Below are 22545 nucleotides of genomic sequence, written 5' to 3' on the forward strand. Positions count from 1 at the left end.
ATGCGCTGCTGATCAGGGAGGCCGAGAAGGTGGAAAGAGTGTCCTGTTTATGTTCTTTATTTTACAAAAGCACAAAATGTTGTTGTTATTGTGAGTGTACAGAACTAAAAGTAGTACTTTTACAGTTTGAAATGATGTATTACTCTTATCTGTATGACAAAAATTACGTATTTTAAGTTGAAAAAATGCAAGTGATCACCGGCTCCTCCATGTCATGCAGTAAGCGCTATACTCCGCACAAACACTAATTGCGCACATTTATCTAGGTTAGCGTTACAGCGAGCGGCCATGTAAAGTTGCTACTACTTGCATGTTTCAAATGATAAGCCACATATTTGAGGTAGGGATGAAACGATTACCGGTTTCACGATAAACCACGATAAAATTTAGTGACGGTTAGTAATATCGTATACAATTTTATTATCATTTAAAACCGCGTGTGATTATCACGATTGTGACAAAGTCTGGCGCTGGGCACCGCTGTTTTTTGAATGAGAATAAATGGCAGAAGGCAGTGACAGCACTCACATTGTTCAGCCTCTAAAAGGACCCAATCTGAGGTGTGGTCATATTTTGGCTTTTAAAAAAGTCCTGAGGGAAACTTAATCTAAGATGGTCACCCTGTCTTCAGAACATGCCAGAAGAAAGTCACTGTAATAGGGGGAACACTTCAAAACTACGAACGCAAGGCAAGTGAACTTTGACCTCAATACCAAAACTACGTCTGGCAAATTATAACGTGAAGCGAACGAACAAATTCAGACAAGACTAGGGTGACATTTAAGGGATAATAATCAGGGCTGGGCATTAACAACCGCCATTTGCGGGTGTAATGTTATTTCGGCTGCACACTAGTAGGGGTGTGCATTGGGACTGCCCTCACAATTCGATTCGATTACGATTCACCTGGTAACGATTCGATTCAATTCGATTCTACGATGCATTGCGATGCATCAAAATTCTACTGCACACAACAAGGCAAATTTTTAATCAGTCATGAGGCAATACAAGCAGTCAGATATTGAACAACAGATTTTATTGGCTGCTATGTGTGTATTATCACTCTCCTGTATCTTTGACATAAATGTCATTAAATAAAATAAAATTGAATGGTACAGGGTATTGGATATGGCATTTTCAAACCTGAAAAAGAAAACATAAATCACTGCTTTCAGTGCTTTGAATGAGAAATGTTTCTCTTCTCTGCTTTAGAACCATTTGAAATTAAATATAGCAATAATAACAGCCAACTTTTTCCAGCAATGAACATAAGTGTTTTAATTAATCAGTAATCTCCCTCCGCCTCAGCCATCTTGATTGTTGTTGTTGTTATGACCCCGGAAGTAATTGAAACTTCACAACTTTATTGTCCAACTCAAGGCCAGAAAATAAACGATGACATAATCGATTATGGCACTTAGCCGCATCGATGCTGAATCGTGCATGCCCCGCATTGCGATGCATTGCCGAATCGATTATTGTTGACACCACTACACACTAGTCACTCTGGCTGTTGAACTTATTATAGTCTTCTCAAAAGCCATCTGTTAATCGCGTTGCGCATTATAACCATTCACACGTGTTTCTATTGAGTTTATGAATGCTATGTCTCATAATCAGAGTCGTTCAGATTAGCCAGAGTTTTGTTCAGAGCGCGCTCTCACTCGCTGAAATCTACACTCAAAGCAGAGATAAACATGCGATGTATGCAGATGGTATAATTAAAAAACTGCTCCTTTTAAGTATTTTCTGTAGCTCTAAATTGATTGAATGATTTTCAATTTCTTTTCTCAGATAAGCTGCAGACAAATATTCAGAGGTCGAACTGCATAGCAGATCATGTTTGGCATCATCATTGAAGTCTGTGTTTGGGTATGATGGCACAGTAAACCTGCTCTGCAGGGTCAAGTACACTGAGCAGATTTTACACAAACACACCTACTATAAACTCCAGTCTAATCCTGAAGCCATTTAGGCCTTTATGTCCCTGTTATTCTAAAGGGAAACATCTGGTCACTTTGAGCTTCTGGGTCTGATCATAAATTCAGAGCGAAGTTTATATTTGACGACCTCTGGGTCATGATGGCCTTAGTGCTGGAGCTCAGGCTGGTGTACTCATTAAAACAGGACTGGATGAAGATAAAGTTGGGCACGGTAACTTTCTGTGTTATTCCTAATATGGAGAATGGGAAGATGAACACTGTTCAGTCTTTTGAGAGGTGAGGGCTAGTTTCACTGTGTGAGGTCTGGGAAGATAGACTACAGACAGACAAATCTTTGTGTGTGTGTGTGTGTGTGTCTTTTGTGTTTTATGAAATCTGGGACATCTGGGGATCTAGATCAAACAAGGTGATGTTGTGCTTAAGTAGTAAGTAGTCATTTGGCAGACACTTATCATGAAGAGACACAAAGGGCAGTCTCCTTGGAGTAACCTGGTGTTAAAGGGATTCAAAGAAAGTTCATCCCAAAAAATGTAATTTCAGGCATCATTTACTCACCCTCATGATGTTCCAAATCTGTTTAAAAAGAATAAGGTTTGAAGTAAGTTCATTCAGCCCAAAAAAGGATATAAAAAGCACCATAAAGTTGGTTTATGCACTATATTTCAAGTCTTCTGAAGTCATATGAAAGCTCTGTGTGAAGAATATACCAAAATCTAAGTCTTATCTTGATGTGCAGAAGCTCAAATTTTACACTTTGGTATGTTCCTCACACAAAGCTATCATATGGCTTCAGAAGACCTGCAATGCAATGTATAACACATTTTTATGGTGCTTTTTAGAGCTTGTCAGCCTTTGATTCATTATGTTTCACTATATGTAAAGGAGATGTGTAAACATTCTTCTTTCACAATGGTTTTTGGTGTTGAAACTTGCATTTCGGTCAATATTCACACATTATACCACCACACCTTTAAAAAATGAACTGTTGTTGAAGCTCACACAGCCAAAGCTGATCAGGTTCTAATATTAGTTACTACTCATTTCATTGCTTTAGCATTTTTGATTAATCCTTGTGAAGAGCGTCTCTGTTTTTCCCATGCAATTGCCTTTCACTGATAGACACAGACCGCTTAAATACTAAATGATATTACCTGTAAAGCACATTTTAAACAAGGTTTAGTGTCAACATGGGTTGTTTTTTCTGTAAAGTTCACATTTAAAAGTACCTAATAGTGTAATGTGATAGCTCATTGCTTTAATAGCATGCCGAATCATGTCGCTGTGTGTTTCTAGAGTTTGAGGCTTATGTTATTGTTGTAATGGGATATAAGATCATACAGTGCTGCATATTATGAGTATCACTGCAAGGAGACATGAACATTCAATCCCATTACTAATTTTTAGTACATAAACTACCGTTTGAAAGTCTGGGTTTGTTAAGTCTATTATCCTCACTCAGACTGCAATAAGTGATATTGTGAAATATTACTACAGTTTAAAATGTATATAAAAACAGTTTAAATGTTATTTATTCCTGTGATGGCAAATCTGAATTTTTCAGCATCATTACTCCAGTCTTCAATGTTTCATGATCCTTCAGAAATCATACAGTGGAGAGTCCAATGTAACCTGTTAGTCAAGAGTGTAAACTCAATACATTAACATTTTCAACACATCACACATATCATGTGACATATGGCTGCAAATAGCCCTGGGTGAGGGTATGATTTTCTGCCATGATCTGTTTTGCATTGAGCTGCGTCCCAGCACAGCCATGCACATTTTCAGTGAACTAAGAATTGATTCCCAGTTTCCTTTTTTTGTAGCTTTGATATCATCCCTCCTCATTGTCTCTCTTTGTTTTCTCTTGGACAGGGGGTCGTAGCTGAAGCAAGACACATTTGACTGGCTGGGCCTTTGGCCATGATGGCCCCACGTAAGCGAGGAGGGCGGGGCCTGTCATTCCTCTGCTGCTGTCTAAAGGGGCGGGACCAGCCTGAGATCACCTACCGCCTCCGCCATGACAGCAACTTCACACTGCAAACTATGGAGCCCACCCTGCCCATGCCCCCCACCGAGGAACTGGATGCCATGTTCACTGAACTGGTGGTATGTGCTGTACCATGACCTCAGACTTTCTTTTGTTTTATTTTTTCCCCATACTCTCAATTGGATGGATGGATGGAAGGATGGATGTGGATGGATGGATAGGATCTTTGGAAACAGGCCACTTTGAAAGTCAAATCTGGTCTTTGGTTTTGTCAAACATTATATTAGCAGGCATGTAAAGGATAACTTATTAAAACAGAGAGGAACTTGTCTATATCCCATGATTATTTTTTTAAAGGGGGGATAGATGGATGGATGGATGAATGGGTAAATGGATGGATGGGTAAATGGATAGATGGATGGGTGGATGTATGGATATGCCAGATGGATGTATATATGGAGCACTTTTTGTTGTGTCACACATCACTTTGAAAGTCAAATCCGGTCTTTGGTTTTGTCAAACATTATATTGGCAGGCATGTAAAGGATGACTTATTAAAACAGAGAGGAACTTGTCTGTATTCCTTGATACATTTTCAGATGGATGGAAGGATGAGCGAATAGATGGATGGATGGTTGGGTGGGTAGATTGGTAGATGGATGGGTGGATGGATGAATAGGTGGATAAATTGGTGGATGTATGGATATATGCTAGTGGTTATCAAAGTGTGGTATGAGTACCACTAGTGGTACTCAGGCTGCCTCTAGTGGTATGCAGAGGAATCACTAAATAAATTGATGTTAAAACACATACATTTTAATTTAATCTTTGTTTAAGTGTGCTGTATTAATGTACAAACAGTGTATTTACAATGTTAAAGTGGCTGACAACAATACATATTCTTATTAGGAATAAACTGCCTAGTTTTTTGAACTGTGTAGCTGAATAGTTAGGCCTACTACGCTACTGTATTTTAATGTTGGTCATTATGGTGGTACTTGGAGAGCCAAATATTTGGTTCTTGGTATAAGATGGAATTAGGTGGTACTTGGTATAAGAAGTTTGAGAACCACTGCGCTAGATGTATGGATAGATAAAGTACTTTTTTGTAGTGTCATTTTCTTTTAGTTTGTTATGTTTTATTCAACTTTTTATTGGAGGTTGACTCTTCAGATCTTTGGAAACCGGCAACTATGAAAGTCAAATCCGGTCTTTGGTTTTGTCAAACATTATATTGGCAGGCATGTAAAGGATGACTTATTAAAACAGAGAGGAACTTGTCTATGTCCCATGATGAATTTTCAGATGGATGGAAGGATGAGTGAATAGATGGGTGGGTGGGTGGATGGATAGATGAATGGATGGGTGAGTGAGTGAGTGAGTGACTGGGTGGTTGGATGAGTAGATGCTAGATAGATGGATGGATGGGTGGGAAGATGGATGGATGGGTGAGTGAGTGAGTGAGTGTACAGTATATGTTTTATTAAACTTTTGGACACGGGCCACTTTGAAAGTTAACTCTGGTCTTTGGTTTTGTAAAATATTATACTGACAGGGATGTTAACTAAGGATAACCTATTAAAACCGAAAGAACTTGTCTTTGCATTCCATGATGAATTTTCACCATTGCATTTTTTTGCTAAGACAGAACACGCAAAGTTTGTAAGCTCGCACGCCACATGGCCAAAAATCACAAACAGAGCCTGTTAACTGGGTTCATTCAAAAGAATCCCATCATAATAGTTAGGGAAAAAAGCTTATTCTTTAAGCAGTGCTTTGCTCTACCATTCCTCCATTTGTGGAGTGAATCAGTGCTTGTCTTGGAATCCGTAATATTGAGAATCCGAGCATTCCCTGCTAATGGTCCAGTAAAGAGTACGTTAGACAATGCATGTCCCCTCATTAGCTCTGCAGACTCCATTGAGTAGAGGAACGTCTGTATGTCTCATGCCCACCAGCGCGTGACTAGCCGGCATTTGGCACAGATGGGCTCATGGATGACTTGCATGCGCCAGACTCCATCCTTTACACAGCCTGTCCCCTGCTGAGCCTTTGAGCACTTGCAGAGAGCCACAACTGAGATGTCAATCAGTGTCATGTTAAGTTGATTTAACAGGAAAATACTTCTCGCAGGCTTTTGATTCTGTACCAATTTGAGGTGAGAAAGCGGTCCTCCTCATGAAGGAATACTGAACTTTACCTTTGAAAAAAGAAATGTGGCCACTGCAACTCAAACAGAAAACTGGTCTCATAGTTTAACCCTGCCACCACAACCAGATGCAATGCTAGAATTTATGTTGTGAAAATGTTCAGATGACATACAGTATGTCTCAAGTACACTGCTGTCACTGCTTGAAAGCATCCAATTATCACTTGTTCTATCTTAAATGGCTTTCAGTGAATAAAATATCAGGTTCAGGTTTTTCCGCTGAGACATAAAGAGGGAGAAAGTATGAGAGAAGGATCTGGAGAAGATCAGATTTTGACCTGCCTGCCTCTACAATAGATGTGGTGTCTGGATGTGATGTTCTCTCTCTGGAATCTCTGCTCAAATATACATCAGTACTTACGAGTTGGATTATACGATTTCCCTGTATTTTTCATTCTTTTTATCCTCATTATTTCCTTATGCAGCCTGTTAAAGTGGTCTCTGGACCTGCTTGTTGTATGTGTCTCTCACATGATGTTAATTAACTTGTGCCTGAACATCTGGACTGAATATGACCAACTTAGTCCAGAACTGCATCATGGGAATGCACAGAGGTCACAGGAGTGTGCAGGCATTAATTGATGGTTTACGTGACTAAATCTTTTCTTTGCTGTGAGGAAACAAGAAGTCTCTCTCTCACACAGAATTGTGGGAAATTAACCCCCGCTTCAGGGTCAATGATATCCAGAGGCTGATGTCAAGACTTTAAGTCATGTTGGTTTTGATAGGATGCCTGTGTGTGTCGCTGCCAAGTACATTTGACATTTATTATTTACTCAATGTTTTTCCCTCTTTTGCGCTGTCATTTTAGTTTGTTTGGGAATTTATTGTACATTTTACATTTCATTGATGTTTATTTAATAAATATCCATAAATATAAATATCTAAAATCTAAAATATTTGTGTAATCATTTTTATTTATTTATTTTTATTGTCAACTATACATTTATTTACCAAAATTTAATGCATATTTTTGTGCAGCCATTTTAGTTTGCATATATATAATTAAATATATAAATAAATAATTTATATAAATAAATACATTTGCATAAATATAATTATGTTATATGTTATGTTATATTATGTATGTTATGTTATGTGACCCTGAAACACAAAACCAGTCATAAGTCACACAGGTATATTTTGTGGCAATAGCCAACAACAATACATTGTATGGGTCAAAATTTTCAATTTTTTTTATTTATTTTTATGCCAAAAATCATTAGGATATTGAGTAAAGATCATGTTCCATGAAGATATTTTGTAAATTTCCTACCATAAATATATCAAACAATTATTATTAGTGTTAATATGCATTGCTAAGGACTTCATTTGGACAACTTTAAAGGCCACTTTCTCAATATTTCGATTTTTTTGCACCCTCAGATTCCAGATTTTCAAATAGTTGTATCTCGGCCAAATATTGTATCCTATCCCTATCCTAACAAACCATACATCAATGGAAAGCATATTTATTCAAAATTGACCCTTATGACTGGTTCTGTGTTCCAGGGTCACATATTGTTATAGTGAATTTTATTATATTGAATCAATGTATTTAAGTATTTAGTTTGACAATGTGACAAATTCATTTATTGGGCTTGAAATTATGAAGTATACCTCTCATCGTGTCTCCTTCCCCTACAGGATGAGCTGGATCTCACAGAGAAACATAGAGAGGCCATGTTTGCCCTTCCTGCTGAGAAGAAATGGCAAATCTACTGTAGCAAGAAGAAGGTAAGACATTGCCACTGGATGGGACTGGGACCTTTTCCATTTTCAGAAAGACCTGCATGTCAAAGGGTTTTGCCTGGCTTTGAACATCCAAAGCAGTTTCCTAAAACCAATTCAATCTGACTTGACCGTTAGAGTTTGAAACTAAGCAGCTAAATGTATGAACACATCGCAGTCTTGCTGTACATCCAAAAAAGGATGTAATGTAAACGGTGCTTCTCCAGCACAGGTTTGGCTTCGGGACAGAGAAGTGGTGTTGAGTGCAAGGGTTTATTTTCACAGTATGTGTGATTTGGGTCTGAGGAGTGAGAGGTAACAGAACCCAGGCTGCCCTGACACACTCTGTAAACCCTCATTTATAAGAGCATTTACACCAGTGGAACTAAAGAGCAAACCACACAGCGGTGGCCTGGGGATTGTCTATGGCTGCTGGAGTTCATGACCAGTTACCTGGTCACGACCCACCAGGGGACCGCTCTTCAGCTGCTGACCTATTGTCCTCCAAAAACACTTAAAAAAGAATACTGTCAATCATTGTGATGTTAGGAATGAAGTTTCTTCTACTTCATATATTAAAGCAAACCTTTTATGTCGGTGTTCTGTATGTTGGATCAAAGTTCTGTAAGCTTATACACTGGTAGAGATGGAATTTCAGTTGGAAATTTTTATAGCTTAGGTCTGTCAGCTCTCAACTTGAAGGGAGAGTGTACCCAAAAATGAAAATTCTGCCAGTTACTCAACGTCATGTCATTTCAAACTTTTTTCCCCCCTATAAAACACAAAAGATGTTTTCAGTATTTTTTTTAGCCATACAGTGTAAAAGTCAGTGGGATCCCACAAATAATGTTTTACACCCCATTGACTTTTTCATTGTATGGCAAAAATATGCTCTTTCGTGTTCCCAGAAGAAATACAGATGGCAAATAAATGGATAATAAAATATTTTTTTCAGTAACATTTTTATTTTTATTCAGTAAAACATTTCTTTTTTATTTTATTTTAGAAATACAGATTTGCATAACTGTGCAGAAATGCTTCATCCCATACGGTCTCAGAAATGGGTATGCTGTGTAATCCCATCCCAGCTCAATAAAACACTGAATGCAGCGTGTCAGCCAACTACACCTGCAAGGCCTGGATCAAATCTCCTCCCAGTGGACTTTTGGGGTCTGAGCAACATGTGGAACCAACACCGTGCAATATAATGAGTGCTAAAACTACTGTCAAGATGTTGAGGCAAAAGAACTTGTGAATGTCTGGTATGAAGTATTTGTGTTCATAATAACTATAATGAGAACTTTCTCACCCCTCTATTTGGTTTCAAGCTATGCTTTTATTAATCTCTAAGCCCCTATGGTCCAAAATAGTTCAGCTAAATTGTATAATTGCAGAATGTGGTTATAAAACAATGGGTGGACCTGTTAAAAAAAGATTCCTGGAAGCTTATCGGCTCATGTGGTGCGCGAAACCCCCCAAAACAACCCCAATTCCCAATTCCAAACTTACACTGGCCAGCATAAGTCAATCTCAGTCTGAAAGAGCAAGCAGCTGCTATATTATAGACACTTGAGCATAGCACAAAACACTGTGGTATTGTTTCCCAACCCCAGGCTTTGTATTAAAAGCTTTTAAAGAATACGTTACTATGGGAAAAGTCATGTTTTGGACTGAATCATAGCCTTTTAGCACTCTGCCAGAGCGTTTAACTCAAAATTGGGAGTGGAGTAGTGCCGAATTGCAGAGTCTGTGTCTGTTTTCAGGTAACAAGAAGCATCTCAAACAAGGTGTCAGCTGTGGACACTCGCACACTCAACATATCCGTTCACAAACACTTTTGGATTGTTGGGTGCGATTTTCTGGGAATCACAATGGTTAGATAAGCCATGTTCTCACACATCGTGGCTGTTGAAGTTCATGAGAATGTGGCAGTACAAAGAGATCTCTGTTGGTGTGGAGGACAGTATGTTGACGTTTTTGTGTCAGATGTTTGCAGTTTAAAAAATTCACCCTATTTACTTTGTCTGTCTGTCTGTCTGTCTGGTCAAATGTGTGTTTATTTCAGTATGCAGGCTAATCTTAAGTTTTTCCATAGGAAACGGAAGAGAATAAGGGGGCGACCAGTTGGCCTGAATTCTACATCGATCAGATCAATTCTATGGCTGCAGTGAGTATGACTTGCAAGCTACACATTTCCTTGACCATGCTAATTTCCGTGTTTTCCCCGAGGACATAAAAGTCTTAGTCAAAGAGGGAGTCATTAAACTCACATATGCTGCCCTTGAGGTAGTTGTTGGGGATGTAAGAGTGGTAAACAACTGTAAATATTTCATTGGGCAAAGAGCGCTGATGCTTGTCAAAATCATCATAATTAGTGAAGCTATAAATTCCTTCACACATTTTTTTAAATTAAAACTCTGACCTGGCAAACTTTGGTCAGTCCGTTAATTATTTGCCTTTACGTTAAATTTCACCACCAGAGGAAGTCCCTGCTGGCCCTGGAGAAAGAGGATGAGGAGGAGAGGAATAAGACTATAGAGAGCTTGAAAACAGCTCTCCGCACACAGCCCATGAGGTACTGCCTTTAGCACACACACACTCACTGTGGGTCATTTTATGACCGTATAATTATTTTTAATTACTCTGATTAAGCACATTACCTTACACATGGCACTGTGCAAATTGAGTCTCTCTCCTTGTAAGTGCATACAGTGATTTGTCTGTGCAGAGTATTTTTTATATATATATATATATATATATATATAGAGAGAGAGAGAGAGATGCACCGATGCATACAACATTTCTCTACCGATTATTCTGAATAATATCTGCCGATACCAATAGTTTGATTTTCTAAGGGAAAGAAATATCTCCCAGGGAACCCTGTCATTTGGTACATTGTTATAATATTAGAGGTTAAAATTAACAACAGAGAACAAACTATTATATTCAAATGCCATTTATTTTCAGATATAATAATTACAATGAAGTGTTTGTATACAACTCAATTGCACATAAGGTAGTTATCATAAACTGGTCTTCATGATTTTTTTTCCCAAACATGTATAATTAACAGTTAATAAGCTCCTCTCTAGTGTTTTTTTCTTTCCATAGAGACAGAGTGACATGCGTCATAATCTGAAGACCACGCCCACCGGGGGGAAAACAATCAAACCGTTTCCATTGACTTTGTATTGCGTGAAGCAGCCTCCTTGTCATTTATGGCTTATAACAAAAACAGAACAATGTCTAAAAGCTGATGTGTGACAGGGTGTACAGCAAACAAGCTAAAAAAAAACTGAACCAAAAACCCAGAAATTTTTATTAGCTGTTGACCCAAAAAATTAGCGTTTAAGGACACAAAAGTGGATACAGACAATTGAGACACAGCGCGACACGTGACATTACACTGAGAACTACACCCACTAGAGGAGAACGTAATCAGCGATAGGAAATATAATATGTGACCAATCACGGAAAGTAGGGACACAAGTCGGTTCTGGGGCATTTTGAGTTATTTACAGATTCTGAAAGTGTAGTCTCCAAGCTTTCCAGCGATGTGAAACACATGAAAATCTGATAATATTTGGAGAAGTTGTGGCCATTTGAAAGTAGGCACTCAAAAAAGCTTAATAGGGAGAAATGTGCCTCTTAAGATTCTTAAGACTCAAGATTGTGAAGTTCTCACCTGTTCTCACCTGCTGGGAGTGACAATAGGGCTCATTTACATCTCATTTAGATAAGCCATACCCCCTGTAAAGCTGCATGGTTGCAATCGGACCGCATACTATTAATAATAAAGGATAATGTGCATTGTAAATGTCAGTAATTTATCTTTTTTGACTAAAAATGATTTAGAGGCTGAAATATGTGAGTTTTATCTTTTTATAAAACCTTTTTTGTCAAAACTCTATTTGAACTTGTGCATTGTAGATAACATGTTGCAAGACACTCCTTTAAAATCTGGCCATCATTTTTAATGTTATTATTTTAATGTTTATGTAAACAAAAAGTACATATTGATGCTAATTTTATTTGTTATTTGCTGTTTTTTCAGGTCGAATGTTCAATGAAAAAGTCATCCCTTCCATCACAAAAACACAAACAGTTCTCATGAACAACCTGATAGCATGAGCGCGACAGTCCAACTAACGAACATATTACAATTATGACAAGATTAGAGGGTTATAGAGATCACAAAAACACAAACAGTTGTCATGAACAACCCGATAGCATGAGCACGACAGTCCAACTAACGAACATATTACAATTATGACAAGATTAGAGTGTTATATCGATCACGAAAAGAGGAACCACACATATATTAGGAGTATAGTATCTTGTCGGACACACTTTGTGAGCTGACGCTTGAAACGATGGAGGATGTTTAGACGCTCCAGGCTTATACAGTGTGGAAATGAATGGGTCTTTATCGTCGCTGAAATGAACGACAATACGATCGCAAATGGACAATCAAGTGAACATGACACACAAGCATATTCAAGCAAAAGCCAGCATGTATTAGTTCTGTGAAACAAAACAAAACCAATGTTACTCGCCTATCGAGAAGACATAAAACACCCTCGGCGTCCGATTGCAGGCCTTTGCTCCTTGAGTTCTCTCCAAAGCTGATACTTCTTGCCTGATCGTAAGCCTTCTTTTGTTCCACAGACTTTTTCCCCTTTTTTCTTTTATCTGCCATCTCTCTCTTTCTGTCGTCGCTCGGCTAATGTCCGTCCTGTGTCGTGCCTTTTGAATAATGACGTGCACTGAGCGCTCTCTTCTCCCCGTCATTAGTAGACACGCCCCTTACTGCTGATTGGCTACAAGTTTGTTTATGTACTCGGCCCGAGTCCGTTTTGTAAAGCAGTTTTGAAATAACACTTACCCCCACCTTTAACAGTGACTAAAAGTTTACTGCACACGTAGGCATAATAAGTGTCAGGATCCCAAAATGTACCCATTCTTCCTGCTGATCCTTCACGTCTTAGTGCCTGTATCCACTTTTGTCTCCTGAAACGCTCGTTTTTTTGGGTCGACAGCTTATAAAAAACATAGTTCTATTTTTATTAGCTTGTTTGCTGTACACCCTGTCACATAGCAGCTTTTAGACATTGCTCTATTTTTGTTATAAGACAGAAATGACAAGGAGGCAGCCTCACGCAATGCAAAGTCAATGGGGAGCGTTGGATTGCCCCCCCCCCCAGTTGTGGGCGTGGCCTAAATACGCTCTGTCTCTATGGTTGAAACATTGAGCGACTGTATAAGACATGATTTGTTTTGGTAAGTTGCACAGTATCTTTGAACATACATTTTGATGTTCATGCATGTTTTTTGTGCTATAACTTGTATTCAAGTGGAAGAAAATATTTATGCTTCACTCGTAACAAAACACAAAGCTCTTTTCGATTATTGGATAGGAGGTGCTACAAATAATGTTTGGTGTAGGGGCAAAACCGCAGACCAGGGCACCCTAGGTTAAAACTATGGATGATTTATAGGGTCAAATATGCTTTAACATAGCTTTTTTTAACCGTTTATGTGTTGTTGTGTTAACTTGCCCTAAATTCAACAAGAGAGATTTTCTTCACACAGTTTAAGTTGCAGTCTGACATGATTTTCCGCCCCCGTTTGATCCTCAGGACATAATCATCCCTGATCTTCGGCTGTTTTTTTTATTTAGGCTATAGATTTTTATAGTATTTTATGTAAACTATTTTCATGTACTCTTTTGATTTGCATGTTTATATGAAAATGCTTAAAAAAACAGAGGTGCCATATTTGTTATCCCAATATATGCACACTAAAATTGAAAATTTAAATTTGTACAAAAGAGGTTAATTTTGGCCTGGTTTGACGCATATTTAATTGTATTATTTTTTGTTAATTCCCAGTTTTATAAAACAACACGTGCATTTAATGGCATTTAGACAGCTGCAAAAATGATTAGGAATTTGTATTGCTGTCCCCCAGAAACCGTTTACAGGGCCAGAAACAGTCTCTAAGCTACAACAGAAAATGCACTTAAAATTCAGGACATTAAGTTTTTTAATTTTCCATGCGTTCGACTACCTATGAGTTGAAATGTCTTTTCATGTGCTTGGCCTGACCTCTGTCATGCTCCTCAAGGTTTGTGACGCGCTTCATAGACCTCGATGGACTGACGTGCATCTTGAACTTCCTGAAAACGATGGACTACGAGACCACCGAGTCTCAGATCCACACCTCACTGATTGGCTGCATTAAAGCCCTGATGAACAACTCTCAGGGACGTGCCCATGTGCTCGCACATTCAGAAAGCATCAACATCATCGCTCAGAGCTTGGCCACAGAGAACATTAAGACCAAAGTGGCCGTTCTGGAGATCATGGGTGCTGTTTGCTTGGTGCCCGGAGGACACAAGAAAATCCTGGAAGCCATGTTGCACTATCAGAAGTTCGCCTGTGAACGGACGCGATTTCAGGTGGGCAGGAAAATTCAAGACTTTTCTCTTATAGCCACATTGGGCCTCATTATTCAAACACAAATCATTCATAAAACATACATAAATTGTCCCTTTTGAATCGACTGCAACAATTTACAGAGAGAAATTCGTTCTGCTTGTGTTTCATGAATAAGGCCGTCGAGACTTATGAATTAAATATTAAGAGGTCTTTCTCCTTTGTTGTTCTCATTCTTTCTCCCAATCTTCTCGGTTTACACACAGACCCTTCTAAATGACTTGGACAAGAGTACGGGCCGCTACAGAGATGAGGTGAGCCTCAAGACGGCAATCATGTCCTTCATCAACGCGGTCCTCAGTCAAGGAGCAGGGGAGGTAAGCGCTACTTTCTCCACATCTGCATCTCATTAGATTCAAATCATCCAAGAGTTTCTCCCTGACTTCCAACGTTTCATTTACAGACCAGTTTGGAATTCAGAATTCATTTGCGGTATGAATTTCTAATGCTGGGCATCCAACCAGTGATTGATAAATTACGGTCCCATGAAAACTCCACGTTAGATCGGTAAGTGCTGTATTTTGAGAAGTGCTGTCCTCAAGTACTTGGCCGCGTTCTGTTGAAGTTAACATGCAGTCGTCTTTTATTACTCTTCAGGCATTTGGAGTTCTTTGAGATGCTACGGAATGAAGATGAATTAGCCCTCGCTAAGCGGTTTGAAAATGTACGCTTGCTGTCTTAATTTGTCTCTGAATATAAACACTTTGTTTCAGTAGTAATTTCGAGATTGTCTCTTTGTTCGTTTCAGGTTCATATAGACACGAAAAGTGCCACTCAGGTGTTTGATCTCATTCGGAAGAGGATAAACCACACGGACGCCTTCCCGCACTTTATGTCTGTCTTGCAGCACTGTCTTCATATGCCTTGTGAGTGATGTCACTTCCCATGACCACCTCCATAACAGTATGAACAAATAAACATCATAATATTACCTCATCATAAACAGTGCCACTGACAGAAGAATACCATGGTATATAGTTTTGGAAATGCCACTACGGTAATACAATGTTTTATGGACATGAACAATATTTTGCTCATGCACCATTGTAATAATGTAGTTAATACGTTTTAGTGAAAAAGGTAGTTTTTTGTGAATTTTAGTCAGCATTAGATTTCATCATGTACATGATGAAAAAAGTTTGGGGTCAGTAATATTATTATAATTTTTTTTTAAAGAAATTAGTTAATAAATTCAGCCAGGATGCATCAAATTGATCATAAGTGACAGTAAAAAAATGTATGCAAAAGATGTATATTTCAAATAAATGCTGTTCTTTTGAACTCTTTGAACACATCAGTAATGTACCACAGTTTCCACAAAAAACTGTTTTCAACATTGATAATAATAAGACATTTTTTCTTGACCAGCAAATCAGCATATTAGAATGATTTCATGGCACTGAAGGCTGGAGTAATGATGCTAAAAAATCCAGCCTTGCTATCACAGGAATAAATTACATTTTGAGATATTTTAAAATAGAAAACAGTTGTTTTATATTGTAATAATATTTCACAATATTGCTGTTTTCACTGTATTTTTGATCAAAAAAATGCAGCCTTGGTGAGCATGAGGGACTTTCAAAACCTTAAAAAGTCTTACAGACCTCAAACTTTTGAACAGTAGTGTATATATTTGCATTGTATTGACTGACCACTTTGCTTTCTGCATTATAGTGAACACTATAGTAAACGTTGTGTAGTTTGCTTGGAAGTGTTGACATCATCTTTTTGCTCACAGACAAAAGAACTGGGAACACTGTGCAGTACTGGCTCCTTCTCGATCGAATTGTCCAGCAGATTGTCCTACAGAACGACAAGGGTCATGACCCCGATGTGGCTCCCCTTGAGAACTTTGACGTGAAGAACGTGGTGCGAATGTAAGTCCAAGAATTTGTGTACCCAAAGAGTAGTGTACCCTGTTGTCCTCATCTCCTCTCATTTATTAATATCCTGAGCTTTTAATACCCTCCAAAACTGCCTGCCATTTGGGACATTTTTACATTTCAATTATTTAGCTCTGAATATAATAATCCCAAATACATAATCCTGTCTCAAAGTCAATTTGGAGAAAGCCACCCATCCACCTGTATCTCATCACATTTTAGGTAAGTGCCAGGCCATAGATTTCCATGATATGACTGAACATGACAATCTTAACTATGTGTACAGACTGAAAAATGACTTCCTTTTGGTGGTACAAAAGTTAAAATAAACACTTCTTTGTGTCATCTTTCTGCATGGGATTAATTAGAAGTGAGACACAAATTCACTCTAGTTCAAACAAGTCGAAGGCTGAGAGACGGTCTGGGATAGTTTCAGTCAAATAAAAACAAATATGCAGAATTCATATGGAAAACATTTGGTGGTTTGATCAAATGTTACAGAGCTGAAGTTTGACAGGAGCATCTCTGACTGCTTAACGTTTCGCACAGAGGTTCCTTGGTTTCCTGCTGGTCCTACCCGACTAATAAGAAGCCATCTTTGTGCTTTTTTAAGAATTATGAATGCCAAGTTTTGTGGTTTAGGGTCACATGGTGATATTTAAAATGATAGTTCACCCAAAAATGAAAATTGTGATCGTTTACTCTCCCTCATGTCGTTCCAAACTCTATGACTTTCTTTCTTGTGTGGAACACAACATTCTCAATTGCTTTTATGTTCGGCAGTAGAAACAAAATTATACAGGTTTATAATGATTGAAGGCGAGTAAATAATGAGAGGATTTTGTGTGAACTATCCCTTTATCCATTCACAAGTACCCAACACTGTTCTCTTGTTCAATTTTACAGGTTGGTCAACGAGAACGAGGTGAAACAATGGAAAGAACAAGCAGAAAAAATGAGAAAAGGTACATGACCTCTCTATGAGGCGAATATTGATCTAAGTGAGTGTTTACCCTCAGGAGGCCTTGAATGTGTTTACATGTACCTTCGTCAGCATGGGAATCAGCGATGACATTGCTGATGTTGTCAAATACTGAAGTGTCTGTGCTTTTTGATTTCAAACTTTTTTTTAAATGTTTTCTCTGGCTTGAATCGTAGAGCATAATGAACTTCAGCAGAAGCTGGAAAAGAAAGAAAGAGAGTGTGATGCAAAAGCCCAAGAGAAGGAAGAAATGATGCAAACGCTCAATAAGATGAAAGAAAAGCTGGAGAAGGAAAGCAGTGAACATAAGCTTGTTAAGCAGCAAGTGGCTGACCTTTCTGCCCGGCTACATGAGATGAGTAATGTATGTTACATACGCACAAGCACAAAGTACCTCTTCCAAAACCTAGTGTTCTCTCTGTTGGCAGCAACATTTTAAGGCAACAACCTAACTGAAACGAAACCTCATATGTAACCTGAATTGGAGCAAGCTTTTAGTTCCTTGTCAAAAAGTTCCTTTTAGTTCCTTGGCTGCTAGTGAGACTGCAATTTTGACTGATCTGGTGTCAAAGGAGATCAGATAATCCAGCTAGACCATCTTTAACAAAACTTAAGAGCAGCAAACCACCGTAGGATGGTTTAAGTAAAAAAATAACATTGGACACATAAAAAAAAAAAAAAAATGTAAATTAAAAAAAAAAATTATATGATTTTTTACTTAGATTTAACGCTTTGATTCTATACATTCCTTTTCTGAATAAAATATAAAGTTATATTTTATAATATATATGTATGCATACATTGAAACATTTAAATGAAATTAATTATTTGTATTTTATTTTATTTTCATATTGTCAATTAAATCAAATATAATTCTAGAGACTCCAGGTAGGTTGCTGTTTTGGAAAATGGTGGCGCTGGAGACTAAAGGGTTCCTGATAGTTTCACACTTAATTCTGCACCTTAATTATAAATTATTTTGCAGTTAACATGCGTCTTTTCTTCGCCACCTGTTTTTGTCTGACCCTGCTGACCCAATGAGCATTTTCCTGACCAATGGTCATGCCTTAACTGCAATTTCTAGTATTGCATTAGTATTGTATCCTTCTCATGGGCATTTAATAATTTTTTACTTTTCAGTCTGAGTTAAATCTATTTTTTGGCTCATTTTATCTGTAAAAGAAAATGTGCCTAATAATTCTGCACACCTGAATATAAGGTGTTTTTCATTTCCAGCCTTCATGAACAATTATATATCACTTATAAATTATTAAATAAAAATGAATAGTAGTTATTAAGATTAATGTGGTTTGGAATTGGTAAAATGCGCCTTGAAAAAAATATGATCAGAAAATCAACATGCCTAATAATTCTGCATGCAGTGTATATACATTTTCCTTGGATTCACTGAGTTTGCCCAGAATGGTGTTCCCCTTGCAAAAAGTACTGTAGTTGTAGAATGGTATTGAATGATAACCATATACATGTACTATGGTATTTCTAGAATACACTAAGGTACTTCAGAGAATAACGTTCTGTCATGAAACTCTAGATGTCGCAGGTTGAAATTTACAGCGTTAACTGCTTGGCAGTTCATGTCGCATCTGCAGCCAATGAGCTTGCTGCTCAACATTTAAATGGCTGGCTACCATTCACTATAGCAGTTTGCAGCGTGCTTTCAGAGTTTGTCTAAAACCCTCAACCTTCCCCAGCTCCACCTGTATAGATCTGCTATGGGTAATTGATTCATGCTATTTTTGCAGCAGCAGCATGTCTTGCATACTCACAGCAGAGTATTGGCAGTAACAAGTTCCTGTACTTGCTCTTCAGCAGCAATAATCTACAACAACAGCAATAATCAACAGTAGCAGCAATTCAGCAGTAGTAGTGTAGCAGATCTATTCCACCAAGACCAAATATATCAACATTGTCATCAAGAGAGAGTTGTTATGATAGAACTAATGTCCTGTCCAAAATAATCATGGTAGGTCCAGTGGTACTTGTTTGTTTGTGCATAAGCCAGCATAACTGAAACAGCCTGGAGCTTTCTTTGCCTAAAAATGCAGCGTCAACAGCTCACTGGGGTTTAGAACAGACCACATTGTTTTGACTCATAATCATAATAGACCCGAAGCCTCACAACATTTCTGCTTCATGCTCCTACTGTGTCTTGTTTTTTAGAGGACAAATATCCCAGGTGGCCCCCCTCTCGTCCCATTGGCCCCTGGTAGCATCCCACCTCCACCACCAGGTCCAGCTAGCATTCCTCCTCCACCACCTCCAGGTGGAGCACCACCACCCCCTCCCCCTCTTCCTGGTGCACCACCACCTCCACCAGGCCTGCCTGGCTTTGGTGCTCCTCCTCCACTTGGAGGTCTTCTGGGCTCTACGCTGATAAAAAAGAACATCCCTCAGCCGTCCAACCCGCTTAAGTCTTTCAACTGGACCAAACTCCATGAAGTGAGTTAATAAGCGTAAATTATATAACTGTTAGTTTTTATAAATATTCCTCTTTTTACATTTTTTATATGTCTTTTAAGGTGTATTCGTAGTTTATATATTACTTGTCTCTCTCACAGAATAAACTGGAAGGGACGTTGTGGCTGGAACTGGATGAAATCAGAGTTTTCAAACAATTGGACTTGGAGGATATTGAAAAAACATTCTCAGCTTACCAAAGACAGCAGGTATAAGATTTTATTTTATAAGAATTATTACCTGTCTGCTCCTGTATTGTAAATATCGTGCAGATTGTTCCAAATGCATTTTATGAATAATACTGCAGTCTCAAACTAAAATGACTAAAACTCCACTCCTTGAATTTCTGTCCCTCCCTCTGTATTCTATATTTTTCTGCCTGTTGTTTACACCTTTACTTTAATATATTTCCTGATCTAACTAACACTTTCCTGCTCCCTGCTTGCCATAAAGGACGTTCTGTTCAATAACTTTAGACAGGTAAGTGGTCTCTGGTCCTGACTGTTTAGTTTGGTGTTATAGTTAGATAGTACTCTCTAAAGTACTTTGGAGTACCATATGAATGGTTGAATCTTACAAATAAATGTTAGATTTCACCCCCAAAATACAACAAAAAGTAATTATATTTGGCATAAAGAGAGTGTTTTGTTGCATTGTGACATTATTTTCAGAGTAATTAAGCACATTTTCAATTAAAATGAGTATAAAACAGTATAACAAATAATACAGTGATGTATAAATAGATCTTAGTCAGGTTTTCAGTAATTGCAAAGTTCTAGATCAAGTAATTTTCACAACTCACAACTTTCAAAACTGTTTAATGGAGTATTTGTCTACAGCTGAACATGTTAAACAACAGTACAGTCCATTAAACACAATTTAAAAACCCTCAAAGCATCGTTTTCATTCCTGTCAAAAATTAAATATGGTCACCCTGACTGAGGTCTATACCTTAAAATTAAAATAATATATTAAATAATGAGAATATGAGAAAATTAGAGGGTTTTTGCCAGTGCTTAACTGTCATTAAAATAATGCTCTTTGTAAAATGTAAATATTTTGTCAAAACATATTGTCCTAAAATAGATTTCATGTTCTCTTCTAAAATGTTTCTTAAAAGTTTTTCATGAGATTCACCCAAATACCATATATAAATATAGTAATCAATAAATGCATTGGTGTATATCAAAGTTCCATCTGATACTATCACAGTACCATGGTACCACTGTAGTACTTGTGCAATTTTATCAGCATTCTTTATGCAGATAATCACCAAATTGACTTTTGTAGAACAGCTTAAAAACGCAATGGACCAAATTTCAGTTTATTAGCGAGCATTTCAAGATGTCTCTGTTCGTAATTAACCAAGTTGCTTATGAGGCATGCAGTTGGTTTTGCATGCATCTGGAGTTTATGCAACAATGAAGGAGACCAACTAAAAAACAAATATCCCCCCTGTTCTTGGACCGATTCCCTTTCACTCTCTCCCTCCTCCAAATAAAACCCGCCGTGCTATCGTCTAAACACGCAATTTCTTGCTGTCTGCTCCCCAGCTGGCATTAAAGAGGCGGAGATGACTGTTTTCAGCCTCTGTTGTTTCGGATGTCTGGTGTGTTCTGTCATGGATGTGTCATGAGCATGTTGTCCTGTGTTTGAAAAATGGTTTTGTTTGGATTTTACTTTAGAGACAATTTAAGACAGCAGGTGTCTTCTGGGTTTCACATTCGGTGTCCAAACCTGCATTTGATCTGCTAAATATCATCCCATACATGACGGGTACACCAACTTAGAGGATGAATTGCTGATTTGCACCAAAATCTCTAGCCTGCTCTCTCATAGTCTTTTGCTCTTCATTTCAATGTGATATTGATGCTGACCTTAACTCCATTTGTCTTTCTGCAGAAAGAGTCAGAGGATGACCCGGTCACTTCTAAAAAGGTCAGAGAATTGTCTGTCATCGATGGCCGGCGTGCGCAAAACTGCAACATCCTTCTCTCCAAGTGAGTCCGTAGCTTAGGAACCCATTGACACCATCTTTGACCATTTAAGATTCGTTCACAGTAATAAACATTCCTGCATGACTCACTATAGAACAATTCTTTGTTTACTCAAGCCATTTTGGATGATCCTAGCCAGGATTCTTTTTCTGTTGCATCACAAGTTGCCATAGCAGTGGTGATAAACATATCTCTCATAAGCTCACTTCATGCGTCAGCTGTGAACGAAACCTGGGACTCAGCTATTTTAAACATTTACTGTATCAAGAAACATTCATTGAGTCTTTGTTTACACCTGGTATTAAGATACGCTTTGGTCGATCGGATCACCAGTAGACGAGGGAGACACATTCCCGTTTACACCTGGTGTTTTAATACGTCTCTTTTGTCCACTTTTAACCACTTCTGTCCTGATTTCTTCGAGGAGATGGTCTATGGGCAGGTAAATGTATGTTTTGTTTTAAAAATCCGATATTTCGATAATGCGCTCAGAGAAAAACATAGAAAGAGCAGCAGCTCTTGTAGCTCTTGATCTAAGTGTGTGTTAGATATCAGGAATGGTGAGAGAACATTGTGCTTGGTACGTTTTTCGTCTTCAAACCAAACTTGGGTCTTCAGCCGACAAAGTTTAAATCCTGTCTGGCTAGTGCACTTCCCATGTTTAAGCATTAGGTCAGTAGGCGGTCTTTTGTGGACACATTCGACCACAAGCGTTTACATTACAAAAGCAATCCGGTCGAATCTGTTTTCGAATACCTCTGGAAGTGGTCGAAAGTGGACAAGCGCAAAACGTTCAAGAACCCTTTTACACCTGTATTTAGTGTTGCAAAAT

At 38.2% G+C, this 22545-nt stretch overlaps 1 protein-coding gene across 4 annotated transcripts in view; it reads left to right on the plus strand.

The window, feature by feature from the left end:
* The window catches only part of daam1a (dishevelled associated activator of morphogenesis 1a), a 76867-nt gene that overhangs the window by 34611 nt on the left and 19711 nt on the right, over positions 1 to 22545 (plus strand). For all 4 annotated transcript variants that reach the window (XM_079833296.1, XM_079833297.1, XM_079833295.1 and 1 more), the window contains 15 exons: positions 3819 to 4052; positions 7790 to 7879; positions 9969 to 10040; positions 10354 to 10448; positions 14003 to 14336; positions 14580 to 14690; positions 14777 to 14880; positions 14971 to 15037; positions 15122 to 15239; positions 16112 to 16250; positions 17163 to 17221; positions 17415 to 17602; positions 19420 to 19698; positions 19818 to 19925; positions 21619 to 21716. In XM_079833296.1, coding sequence (XP_079689422.1) covers positions 3867 to 4052; positions 7790 to 7879; positions 9969 to 10040; positions 10354 to 10448; positions 14003 to 14336; positions 14580 to 14690; positions 14777 to 14880; positions 14971 to 15037; positions 15122 to 15239; positions 16112 to 16250; positions 17163 to 17221; positions 17415 to 17602; positions 19420 to 19698; positions 19818 to 19925; positions 21619 to 21716 — 2048 coding nt within the window. In that variant the 5' untranslated portion in view covers positions 3819 to 3866. The remainder of the gene's footprint in view (positions 1 to 3818; positions 4053 to 7789; positions 7880 to 9968; positions 10041 to 10353; positions 10449 to 14002; positions 14337 to 14579; positions 14691 to 14776; positions 14881 to 14970; positions 15038 to 15121; positions 15240 to 16111; positions 16251 to 17162; positions 17222 to 17414; positions 17603 to 19419; positions 19699 to 19817; positions 19926 to 21618; positions 21717 to 22545) is intronic.

The sequence above is a fragment of the Gobio gobio genome (genome assembly GCF_949357685.1).
Source record: "Gobio gobio genome assembly, chromosome: 13".
NCBI classification, from domain to species: domain Eukaryota; kingdom Metazoa; phylum Chordata; class Actinopteri; order Cypriniformes; family Gobionidae; genus Gobio; species Gobio gobio.